Here is a 14,061-nt window from a genome sequence, read left to right on the forward strand (position 1 = left end):
AACCCTTTTTTAAAGGGAATAAAGGTAACATTGCTTTTTTGGGAAAATCTAAAAATTTCCCCTGTACTTTTAACCCCAATTTGATTTTTTTCTTTCCACAAGTTTAACAGGTAGTTTTTTTTTATTTTTTTTTCCCCTTTTTTGTTTTAAAAATAAAAGGGGTTTATATTATCAGTAAATCTTCTTTCTTTCAAACAAATTATTTTATTTTGAAACTCATCTATATCATATGTATTTAAAACTTTTAATTTGGGGTTTTTAAAACCTGGGGAAATTTTAAATTGGCGGCTTTGGTCAGTTCGGACCGAGGGTCAAAAGGTCAAATGAGGTTAGATTGACTTCGCACAAACAATTACTTTACTACTTTCCCTATATGTATATTGTGGAAACTTTAAGAATCTTCTTGAATGTCAAAAACAGCAGGCCAAATTTAAAACTCATCGTTAGAAACTGCTGGCCCTTTAGGAATATTGTACAAATATACTATTTCATAATAATTTCACAGACATTTTCCTTGCATAATTTTCTTCCAAAACTGTTCAAGCAAGCAGTTAGGTAGATCTAATTAAAACAAACATTTCCTGTTGATTGCATATATATTGTTGACCATTTACACTATCAATGATTGATATCGTAAAAGACAAAACATGCTAAACAAAAATTGTTTTATTTATTTGAAACCTGTGTGTCTTCTGTTTTATTGTACTCAATCGAAATGTTGCAATTTTCAAACGCCAAATCTATTGTACGTGTACACAGGACGTTCTTGAAAGGACATTTGATGTTAAAATGTCAAAATAGCACTGCATTTACATCAAATAAGAGACAATTGCATTGTATACGTGCTCAGGTCTCAAAGTTTCAGTTAATCTAGAGATCTGTGAAATGTTTTAACTCCAAAAGACCATCTTAAATGCCTTGACGAAAAATTTTGAAAAGATAAGCAACGCCTTCTGTCTCCAGAAATATGATCACAATACAGAATCATAAAGTATGAAGAAACTATGATCAACACCTTTATGCGAGCGTCATTTATGCCTATATATACTTAAATATATATTGAATAAATCTAAATCTAGTTTATCACGTTGCAGCGTATGTTTAAGTAAAGGCTTAAAGCGAATAAAGCGAGTATATAAAAGACAAAAAGCGAGTATGTAAAAGACATAAATCGAATAAAGCGAGTATATAAAAGACATAAAGCGAGTATGAAAACATTCCATTGATAAATAATGTAATAATTTAACAAGGTCTGCAGCCTCGATATTCTCACATCAAGCGAGACATTAGAAATGACCAAAACAGCGTTATTAATTTTTCATAACAACAGTTGCTGATCGCATGCTGATTTCCAATTTTGTCTGACAACAATGTAACATCCAATTTGTGTGCGCATTGTCTGAGCATAGCAGCCATGTTGTTTTTTTAAATAATTTTTCTTCAAAATTCTTTCATTGCTGGATGAGAGTTATTTCAGAGATGTTTCTATGTAAAAGAAAACGACCAACTACTTGGTTTTAGCAGATACATCTTTCAGAATATCATATAGATGACTTTTATTTGGATTGCATTTGAATACTAGTGATATGCAATGGCACAAGCTATTTAGGCCATAAATGAAAGAAAAATGTAACACAGTAATTCTTTATTCTTATAATTTTTGTCAAAAACCTTATATTCGCTTGTAAGACGATGTGCCGTCTCAATTTGAATAGAACTCATTACCCAAAGTGTTACGGATGCTCCAGTGGACCCCTACCAGATAGGGTTTAAAGGCATTGCATCGTTGCTAGGCAACCAAAAAAATAATGTTGAAATGTATGGAGCGCTCTTGTAACCGAAACAACGATATGAATTTAATCATAGAATTATCAAATGCTTTAAATAGAGGATATTACATGAGTGTCTTTTCATATTTAATTTAAAATGCGAGGTTCTGCCAAGCATTTTATCACTTTTATGCAACGAGTTTAATAAATTCAATATGGAAAGTCACAAATGTAATATTCTTTTAATCACATGTTAGTTTTTCCTGTTGAAACAGCAAACATTCTTCTTTCTTTAGCTATTAAAAACAAGTCAATTTGACCAACATCTCATATACTTTAAACTACGTCGACGTCAAAGGTTTATTACACTAGTGTATTATCATTTTTATGCAATGGCTTTATTACACTCCCGCGACGTCAAACATGTGATAAAGAATGTATATAAATGGTTGCATTATATATTGTATGACCCTCGTATGTTATACAGGAATGACTTGGTGTAATGGCCGAAGGAGGTGACGTTACATCAGTCAAAGACGGATCAGATGCTGACTTTGATATTGTCTGTACTCCGTGTGGAGAAGGCAACATCAGAGAAGAAGCTGTCAAATATTGCCCTGACTGTCAGGAGTATCTATGTGCAACATGTACAATACATCATGGTCGTTTAAAGGCTACACGTTCCCATAACGTACTTGACAGAAACGCTGCCAAGCAAGCGTCTGTGATTGCCGTGACAACAAAATGTCGTTATCATCCAGACCGAGATATCGAGATGTACTGTGCAGGGCATGACATGATTTATTGTCTGAAGTGCATAGCAACTGATCACAGGTTTGCTTTTCATTGTCTTTGTGTTCATCTGTCTTCCGAAACATGTAGATCTTTATGTTAAGTCAAAATTTTAAAAAATGGATTTTTATACTAATACACAGAAACATAGTAATACATGATTTGATAACATGTAGATCTTTATGTTAAGTCAAAATCGGAAATAGGATTTTTTTTTACTGTTACATAGTTACATTTAATAGATGATTTTATAACCATTTAGCATGTATCAACATCATGAAGAGTGAATAGATTAACTTAATAGTCCAGAAATAATGAACGTAGATAAAATTTACCAATTTAAAGCACTAAATTACTTTCAGCAGACCTGCAAGCGTACGTATCTTGTAGTTCTATATGCTACATTTACTACTGGGACATCTACCTCCCTTGACATTTGCGTTTTCATAAACGAAACATTTGCAGACATTAGCCTCCACCTCCCATAAAGTACGGAGAGGAAATTTGCCTTCTCCCTCCTTTGCTTGGGTTTTCCAAATGGATATCTGCTCCTCAATATTTATTTTGTCTCTCATTTTATTTTGTCTTTTATTTACATTGTTCATGCATATGCTAAATTAATTGTCATTTATTTCGTTCTAAGTTTATTCTGTCTGTTACTATTGCCCAGTGCGTGTAAAAGAGTGCGCTAAACATATCTTAATCATTATCAGTAATGTACTGGCTGTCACTGTATAATAGACTAATATGAAATAAGGCACTGCCTCAATCGGGAATCGATCCGACTTCAACTCATCCCATAACATTTGAAAAGAACTGTCTAATGATATCACGGAAGTACACATTCTTTAATTCGATAGTAAATATCTGTTTCGGTATATGTAGAGGGATCGATCCCGATTTTCGTCACAAACGCGTAGGATCGATTCCCCTATAAAATATAAAGGTAGATTTGGAATAAAAACAACACTGCCCATTGTATTGTATTGTATTGTATTGTATTGTATTACAGGTAATTTCCTCCTCTTGGATAGGCGCACCCTCCGGAGAGGTATATTTATATAAATGAACTCTGCTTACTAGGTGCTTTTATTTACAATGATGTGCGGTTTGGACAGGTTACGTGGACGCTTATTAGGCACAAGCAAAAAGCGTATTCTTCTAAAAAAAATCCGAAGTCAGACGCTTTGTTTACGTGCTGGAAGTACACATTTTTTAATTCGATAGTATATATCTCACTCGGTACATCGCATGTTACCGTAGAGCGATCGATCCCGATTTTCGTCGCTCGGTAGGATCGATTCCCTGTTACATATATCACACTTAAAGAAAGTTCAAATATATCCAAAGGCCACCCAAATATGATTTAATGCTGATCGGATTTCCTGCACTGAAATCTACAAATATTTTTATTTTATTTTAATGCTCGCACAAAAATATTATCGGCATTTACCTGAATTATATTATTCATGATGAAACAAAGATGGATACAATGAATAATAACCTGAAGAACAGTTTGATGTACTGTACCCTCTAATTATACAAAACGTTTCTTTTTTTAAGGAGCGAAATCTGTCTTAATTAGTAATACTTAGTAAGGTTAAATGTTTTTCAGTTACACTGTCAAAAGGTGATATACTCCCAAATGTAATAGGGAATGAATATTGTTATTTTGAAACAGAATTTAGGGGCAAATGTTTAAGATAGATGGAGTAAATGCCCATATGTGCATTGTTTACATTTAGACAAATGCTCTGGGGAAGGAGCAATGTTCTACATCCGTTATATTTCATTTTTGTATTTTTGAATGTCACTTTGCCAATGTAAAACATTTGTTTCTTATATGGACGCATCATCAATTGACATTTTTGGAAATGCAATAGAGTCATTTCGTTTTTACTGATCAAAAAGTTGTTTTCAGCTAAGACTGCATAAAGTTATTTTTTATTTGTAACATAGGGCCTGCAGTGGAGTGACTGGTATAGAAGAAATAAAGACATCGTCTATTCAACAAATGGATGTAGATCGTTTACAGCATGACACAAGAAACATTCAAGACTGTTTAGCAGACACTGATAAAACGACACAGAAAAACATCGATTGCATTGAAGAGCAAAGAGATTGCATACTTACCAAAATCGAAGCAGTCGAGCGGAGCTTGATAGAACATATCCGCAAATTAAAACGTGAAGCCGTGGATACTTTGAATAAGGACTATACTTTGGTCAAGGAAGAACTGAAGTCTAGTATCGCCCTGATCGCAAATAAGAAAATAGAAATAGAGAATGCAAGCAGCCAGTTCCAAACATTTACCAGTATGGATGCGGGACAGCAGTTTGTTCATATGAAACTGATACAAAAGACTGTAAATGATGCAGTAAAATTGGTTGAAGACAGCGAGGCAAAAGGTATTAAAGCTTTATGTTTTTCAGAAAATACAGATTTAAAGACTTCAGTTATGACAGCAACATCTTTAGGAGGTGTGAATACAGTTACAGAAAACGAACGTGAAACTGCTCAAAGGGTATATGAGGTGAAATCTAAGAAGGAGATCAATATCAAAATGCAAAACGACCGTGACACGTGTTACATATCTGATGTATGTCAGCTACAGGACGGTACGATCATACTGGCTGACTGCGATAATAGGAAGATTAAGAGGCTTGATATGAATTACAACATCAAGGATCATTGTGACCTAGGCTACTATCCCAAGGGTATCTGTTGTACTGGAGTGTATATCAAAATCCCCTTGATCAAAATCCCCTCCACTGAAAAATGACTGGGTGTTACAAAATCCCCTTCATACTTTTGCATGGGGTATCATAATCCCCTCTGTGATTTTCATTATAGATATATAGATATCAGTGCTCCAAATTAAATTCTGTTTGCTAAAGGCATTGTATTTACGTGCTTTATGCAATAGACTTTTAAATTGTGTATAATTGTATTTGAACTTGATGAAATAAGTAAAAATCACAGAGGGGATTATGATACCCCCTGCAAAAGTATGAAGGGAATTTTGTAACACCCTGTCATTTTTCAGTCTAGGGGATTTTGATCAAGGGGATTTTGATTGTCTCCCGTTGTACTGGTCAGAATGAAGTCGCTGTGAAAATGGCCAACAACGCTGTTCAGTTTATATCAGTCGGCAGTTCATTGTATAAGTTAAGAATTATCTGTAGAAGGTGGAGACTGTTTGGGAATGGCTTACTGTATTGGAGAGCTGTGGACATCTACCGGATTGAATGGTGTTAATGTCTACAGTACATCGGGTACTCGGCAGAAAACAATTAGAAAGGGTACCAATGGTCAGAATATATTTAAATCGTATACTCAACATATGGCAGTCAGTGTGGAAACTGTTATTGTAACAGACCACAGTGATGGCGCCGTCTGTCTGGAAAGAGATTATACGGTACAAAGAGAATTGCGGGACGGAAGGCTTGTCGACACGACAGGCGTGTGTGTATCCAGTGATGGAACTGTGTTCCTGTCTGGACGCAGTTCACACAATATTGTGATGTTTGATAAGAACGGGAAATGCCTCGGAGAGTTGGTAGCCAAAGACGCTTGTCTGAGGTATCCAGTTTCGTTGCATTATGACGACAAAAGGAAATGTTTAATTGTAACATGTAATTCTTCTGATAAAATAATTATTTTTGATATATCCAATTAAATCAACAAGTTCTTTGTACTTTTATAGAAGCAACTTAGAGCTAATCATGAGGTTAACTGAAATTGTAATGTCAATATGACGTTATGCGCAAACCTATTTTATCTGAATAAATATATACATAAAAAACGAATATATTCAAGAGTGAATGTTTTAATATTGCAACAGAAAAAAATATTATCGTCTTGTATCGTTCTCGCTTTAAACAAAGAAGTATATTTTTATAGCTCTTTGCTTTAAATATGACAAATATGTTTTATAAGTTATATTACGTTAAATACATTTTCAAATGTCTTTAACCACGAAAATGGATTGAAAGAGTAAAAATTTTATAATGAAATAATAGCATGACAGAATTTGGTCATATACCACCGCTACAATTTGGGGTCTCATGTTTGACTGAAAATATTTTTCTTGCATCAAACATGACCCCGACTTTTCTTTTGATTTTATTCAGCACTGAAAATATGAAGAATGTAAGTTACTGACATTAAAATGGGCCCTGATGTATGCTGCATCCATTAGAAATATGTTATTTTTGTATAGAATAAAGAAGAGCAGTTATTTAGTGTGTTGTAATCTAATATCGCATTATCGCCTCGTATTGTCTTGTTGTGCTATCGCATCGTGTTGTCATGGTGTCGCAGTCGACAGTATGACATTAATATCGCACAATAGCATCAGGTTATCGTGGTGTCTATAATACGACGGTACGACATTAATATCCAAATACCTTCTAGCCCGGAAGCTCAGTAAAGAAGATCCCCTCAAATCGTACCCAACGGATATGAACTATCACAATATAACATTATCATAATGTTGTATTATATACTATAATGACTATGAACAACGTTTCAATGAATAATACTTTAATTTGTTGAAAACGACTTGGTTGTCGACTGAACCTAATTAAAGAACGGGAAAACCTAGGTAATAAATAAACTAGAAACTTTTGAACTCTATTACTTAATTCAAGAGCCCATGATCTACTTTCTTAAATTTAATATACGTGTTCCTTCAATAAACATAAAACATGTCATTACAATACTAAATAATTCTAATGTTCATAAGTCCAGACATTGCGAAACAATAAGACGTTCCTCCAAACTGTCTTTAACATAACCGTCTTTTGCTTGTCCGCTGGTCCAACGACCATGTCTTTTAACAATTCTGTCCCTTAACACCCTTGTTTGCAGCGGCGGTGGCGCCACCTGAACGTAATGAATGTAAACAAAACTTTGATATGTCTATTACATGTGGAGCAAGAGCAATTTTAAAAAGATCCCTCAAGGTACTGTATTACATGGGCTTGTTAACTTCCCTGCATTTAAAACCTGTTTTTGTAGCACTCAAATTGCAAAATATATAATCGTCTGAATTCTCTTGGAAATTTGCCCATTCAAGATATTTTACAGTGTTTATAACTGGACATAGCGATGTTCCTGTTTCAGCAATAATGACCCGTGCACCGTCTCTGTATTGATCTGTTTTACTAGATTCAATAAATATTTCCAAATGAGTATCAGGAAAACCTAAATCATTTCTTTTTATTTTCAACAGTGCAGAACTTCTTTAAAAAACCAGCGAATGATAACAATAAAGCACATATTGTTCTTTGAGACATGGTATTACCATGCGTATATAAACTCTCTTACAAACTGTAGAAAGAAGGCTCTTTCTTTACGACGACGCTTGGCTGCTTGTAACACATTATAAACTTGTGAAGAATTAGTAGGTGAATTTAAACCATTTTATAGCGTAGTAAGATTTTTCAATCGTTTTTGCCGAAGAATCACTTTGCATTAAGAAGTTAGCTAAATGGATACCGGTAATGACCTTTCGGGCAAAATGTCCCCACTACCAAAACTAATGATTTGAAAAAGCCCACTTTTGTCATCTGTTAAACGCGCTGTTGTAACCTTTACACGTACTATTAGCTCTGGAATGCTGTAATATCTCCGACATTAGGGTCACTTTGTCCACCAGCTTCAATTTCGTTTTTGTAACACTAAAAATAAACGTGTAACATAATTTTAAATTATACGTTTCAACATTTCGCTAATTACTAAGTATTGCACATTGCGGTATATAAAATCAACCATTACGGTATAAGTAATTGTAACATTGTAACAAAAACACACACCGCGTGTGATATAGGGCGCTTTTGTTTGCAAAAATCCGGTTTGGGTTTTAGGTTTTGGTTTGAATAAAAAATAATGATAAACTTAAACTGGTTTCTGTTAAAATGAGTTCTTGAACAAACAGGCGGTTTGTATGAACAAAATGACGAATCTAGAAAAACTGGTGATTAAATTTATTCTAAATGGAGATAAATGACAGATTTTGTATCTAAGAGCCAAACATATTAAATAAAATGTACTACTATTACTACTCCTCATGTGCCGACACTATTTTACATGTGTATATAGCAAGACTAATTATGGCATAGACCCGTTGGTCACTGCCTTTTTCACTCAACAACATAAGCCATTAGACCAACTGAGTGAATACAAATGTTTGTTTTGTTAAGTTTAATGTCAGACTGACAGAATTATAGGTCATATATCAACTTTTAATGCATTATTTTTAAAGGCATGGGGCGGGCAGTAGGTTAAAGCCACTGTCCTTTAAGTCAGCTGGATTACTTAAAATCCACACATGAAGGAATTCTACACCCTGAGCAAGGTTTTTGAACACACAGCAGTGAAGGAAAATAATTTAAATCAACTACCCTAAACCATCCGGCCACAAAGACTAAGACTGAGATGTAATCATTTAACTGTTCCACTATCCCGCAGACATTTTTTTATTTCAATCTGATGAAAATTAGAGATTAAGTGTTTTGTAACAGGGTAACTCCTGAATTGAAATCATTGCTGTTTCCTTGTTTTAGACACACTCGGCAAAGTTTGAAAGTTGTGATGTAGTTAATGTGCAAAAATAGATGATGTTATACTACTCAAGGTTCAAGCAAAGCACATATACTCTGACTCTGGTGCTGGACTGATTTAAGTAAACCAGTTGTATTTTAGGCCTGGCGAGTGTATCTTACCTCACAAAAACTTGTTTAAATAGATATTAATTAAGATTCTTCAAAAAATGGTTGACATATTTAATCTCTGACATTTTTTTTCTGATGACACACTGTACATCCAAAATCTGGCATCCAATGACACCCCTGACTTGATCAGATAATACTTAAGGGGACGCATACTTTGAAATTAGAAAAAAGTGGGTGGGGTATGATAAAATTTACATGCAAAAAAGTACAAGGTTTTGGTACATGAAATGGATACTGTTTCAACTGTTATAAGTACATAAAGGATTGCTCACTAAAATAAAATGAGAAAACTGAAACAAGAAAGTTATTGTTGAATTACATAAGACTTCTTGTGTACATTCAAAGTCAACAATTAAGACTTTTTGGTGCGAAAAAAATAGTGCTTCACCTTGTCCAAAACATTTATCAATGTCTACAGATTCTAATTTATAGAAAGAATGTGAAATATGGTCACTGTCTTGCTTTTCATTTCGAATATGTAAGTAAAACACATTATTTAGTTTGTTTACAAAGTTGTGCATAAGAAAAGATACGGTGGTCAAGGAATGCCACATTTCAAAACTAAAAGAGTATATTCCCTTAATTTCATTAAACATTTATTGTTTTACAGAAGTCTAGTAGCTTATTTAAAAAGGGCCTAGAAATGTTTTCCATTAAATTTAATTTTTTAAATTGGTATTCATGAACTACACTTAATATCAAAACACATTCAACAAACTTTTGAAAAAGTATTGTCTTAAAAATCCCTAAAAAAGGTATGAAATTTGGTTGAGAGGTCCAATCAATGTGTATATGTGCAAAGTAACATTCTAATCTTGTTCAAAAAGTTACTAATACACAGCAGGCATGTCAATGATAAAAACTGGACGATATATACAGTTATCCTCCTTTAATGTCATTTATAATTTGTCCTTGAATTCTCCACCATACTTTTCATAACTCTGTTTGCACGAGTTGCACGAGAATGCTGTCATTTACGTAAAAAATGGGGTCAATAAGTTGTAAATGCAATATCATCTAAACGTAGTTAATGGATTATGCAGTTCAAGATAAACTTTATCTCATAACGTAACGAACATGTATAATGTTGTAACAACAACTTTACTTACATGATTTAAGTAGCAGTCGGTTATAAGTGACTTTATTGATTCATTTTGTGTTTTGTTATTGTTGTCAAAAAGTATAACGGAAAAGTGCCTCACAACTGAAGCGGAACCAGTTTGATGCGCAAAGTAGTCCAATGTAAGTAATATTTTTTTGACAAATGTCTCACAGAAATTAATAATTTTCTAATATTAAAGACGGGAAAATCTGAATAGGTTCATTATTTGATAAGAAATTGTTTAAACATCGACATGGGTTTTTTAGAAATCGTACACGGGGCTGACACCTAAATTGTCTCCCGTTGTTTATTGGAGTTAAACCCTTTTGTCCGGCGCAGTAATACATTTGCAGTGAATCGCCGAGAACGTGGGGAAAATTAAAAACCATGTAAATAAACTAAAATTTAAACCCCCTTTTCAAGAGAATTTCAAGTTGATCGCCATTATGCATTTAACCCGCCTGACCTGTGTAGCATCTTTTGAAAATCTGTTCTAAGGTATTCATTGTGTAGAATGTCATGTTATGCCCTTGCAATGCTAATCCCACTCTGATATTTTTGTTTACAATTTTATCAATGAGAAAAATGGCGTCCATCCCGAGCTGAAATGACGTGGCGTTAATTTTTAAAATGTTTTAGCAAAAACCCGGGATTTAGAAAGAAAATCTCATCCCCTTTAACATTATTTGGAAACTGTTATTGTAAAAAACCTGTTTTTTCCTTATAAAAAAGCTTAATAATTGTGTTGAATGTACTTTCACAAAAAACCTCTGTTTTCCTATTTCATTCATAATACCACATCCTTTTCCACAAAATACTGAATATACAGTGTCCATCAGTATTATATCAGTTTAGGATATGTTTTTTTATTTTCCCACCATTGATTTCTTGAATATGCACCCCTTCCACATTTCTGTATGAACTGTGAATGTAGCAATATGCGTCCCCTTAATACTTTGAACTTTTATGTCACTGTATTAAGGGGGACCAGAAACCATGGATATACATTATTAAACATAATGATACTTATGCATATTAAATTTTATGTATTTCGGTGAATTTAAATTTCTCTACACTACCGCGCCACAGGAAAACACTGCAGCAATTACAAGGCAAAGACTGAAGCACTCATGAAGGCCATCTCAAAGATTGAAGACTCGGCAGAAGAAAGCTCCTCAGTCGTCTTTCTCACAGATGCACGTCTGTCATGGAAGCTCTGATCAACAATAAGCTCCGCAGCTAGCCCGGAGAGCCTGAGTATAACCTGCAAAGTAGCACTTCAGTGGATTCCATCCTTGTGGACTTGCGGCAATGAAGAGGCAGGACAAACTGGCTAAGCTAGGAGCTCAGTCAGAACAAACCCAAAAGAACCTGTGAGTTACAAAGGGAAGTCACCATCATCAAGGCATAATGAGACAATGCATTTCAATTGAAACAAACTTGTGCAAACTTGTTTCCGAGTTGCATTGTAATCAAATTTTACAAAAAAGTTGACAACAAGGATCAGCTCTTTTTACAGAGTTAAAAGTCATTTTATTTTTGTTTTTTTGATAACTGCTTTGTCTATATTGAAATGGCTATTTCATGGGGACACGTATTTATGGAATTCAACTTTTGAAGATAAAAACGATGGTATTTTGTGCTTGTTTGAAATTTAAAAACCAACTATGATATCCATGAAAAATTTGTCCCCAAAGTATTTATGACTTTGCAGTGTTTTTCGGGCATTTTTCTGCATAAGTTAAACAGGGCCTAGAGCTGTCAGTCAATTATTTTTCAATTTTAATATCTAGTCAGGGATAAAAAAAAATTGAAAAATTAGTTGGAAAATGAAATGTTCGTTGTATGCATGAAAATAAAAAAAATACTCATTTTTCTCTTAAAATTTAAAACTGCATCTTTTAGTCAGGCTAGAGAATGCTTTGTTATGTATTATATTTCTAATGATGTTTATGTGCATTATAAAGTTATGTCAATGGAATAGGGCTTCTTGCTAGGACTTGAACTAGGAATTCTTACAAAGTAAGTGTGTTTCTTTACACTACAAGAAGTGATCCTTTGCTTAGCAACAGAGACTTTTAGTTAAATACAAAATATTTCATATGTATGTTATCCTTCAGAAACTGACACTTTTTCTATAAATTAAAACTTTATTCTATAACAGTAATTGGATTTTGGACTGTTGGAGGTCGAATAATCTTGGGACGAAATCAATGGAATATTCGATGGTAGAGAAATGATGAAAACGATGTATGCAATCAAAGGAATGTTTTTGAAGTAAAATATTGACAAATTTAATTCGGCCCGAGCATAAAGTACCACGGGTTTTCACCCGAATGAACCAATTCTTAATTTTTTTTCTTTACCCGTTTCCATTTTGGTCACACGGTCCGCCATTTTTTCTCGAACCCGCAATAAATTTCGGATACAACAAACCGAACAAACCGCCTCCGGGGGCCAGTTTGGTCGGTTTGACAAACTGGTTAGCGGTTTTTTGAAAACAAATGACACAAACCTTTTCGAGATCAAAACCAGTTTTACAAAAAAATCGAAAGTTTGGCAAACCGGTTTGAAACCGAACTGAGTTTGTTACAAACAAAAGCGCCCATATTATTATATGCAATTACTTCGTAACCACCGTAAAGCGCCTATCACACTGCCCCGGATTGACTTGCGGATGAGTTCCGGATTTCCATCCCCGGATTGCTCCGGACGTGTAACAAAAAAAAAAGGTTTTACAAAATTGTTACGGTATATAAATATCTAATGCAATTGTAACAGAACCTTAATTAACATTATTAGAACCGGGATAAAACCGTAATATTTCGTATTTTTAACCACAGTGATTGTCTTCCGGACTGTTATGATCTTTTACGGATTTATTACGGATTCCTAACGGATATATTATCCGTGGCAACATTTTGAGCATGTTCAAAACTTCGCACTCTTGCCGCCGATATGCCCCCGATTTCTGAACGGATATACTGGATGACTTGCGAATAAATTAGGAGTTCTGCGGATGCGTTACGGATGCTATACGGAAATCTATCCGCAAACCCATCCAGGGCAGTGTGATTCTAGCTTAAGCTAGATAACTTTCGTCTGAATACACAATTTTGTAGAAGAAAAGCAATCAAAACGCGTTCTAGGATTCAAATGAGGTAACTCTCTTTTCCAGAATTCTAACTGATCCTTACTCTCTAGAGACAATTTTACATAATAATCCCAGTGAGGGACTGCTCTGTTTCACAATGCTATGTGACAAATAATCCAATGTCTTAAGACGTTTGTCAGTTTTAGTTTGCGGTATGAATGTCATTCCATATATTGAATCAATATCATTTCCTAGGAATTGTAAATATTCACGGTACTGGTACCCAAATACATTTTTCTGACTTGGGAAGAAACCCTGAAAGAATGAGATCCTGTTTGACTGAAAACCCAAAAGATAAGGTATGTTCGTAACTAGAAGCGCACCCAAAACCGTCGTCTAGAAACATAAGTACTTTTCCACCTTCTGCTCTCCATTTTGAAATTAATGGTCTTGTAACCTTTCTGAATATATATAAGGACTTATTGATAATCCGAATGGTAATTCTAAAAATTCATAATACACACAAATGTACTTGGTAATTCCGACTCCCTACTTTTTGGCGGGAAC

General features: G+C 34.3%; 1 protein-coding gene across 1 annotated transcript in view; it reads left to right on the plus strand.

Moving 5' to 3' along the window:
• The window catches only part of LOC123534032 (transcription intermediary factor 1-beta-like), a 43,429-nt gene extending 36,628 nt beyond the window's left edge, over positions 1 to 6,801 (plus strand). The window contains exons 2-3 of the mRNA XM_053520059.1: positions 2,257 to 2,603; positions 4,521 to 6,801. Of these exons, the coding sequence (XP_053376034.1) occupies positions 2,272 to 2,603; positions 4,521 to 5,343 (1,155 nt within the window). The 5' untranslated portion in view covers positions 2,257 to 2,271 and the 3' untranslated portion in view covers positions 5,344 to 6,801. The remainder of the gene's footprint in view (positions 1 to 2,256; positions 2,604 to 4,520) is intronic.
• Positions 6,802 to 14,061: the final 7,260 nt, after the last annotated feature.

Source organism: Mercenaria mercenaria, chromosome 12 (assembly GCF_021730395.1).
Source record: "Mercenaria mercenaria strain notata chromosome 12, MADL_Memer_1, whole genome shotgun sequence".
Taxonomy (NCBI): Eukaryota; Metazoa; Mollusca; class Bivalvia; order Venerida; family Veneridae; genus Mercenaria; species Mercenaria mercenaria.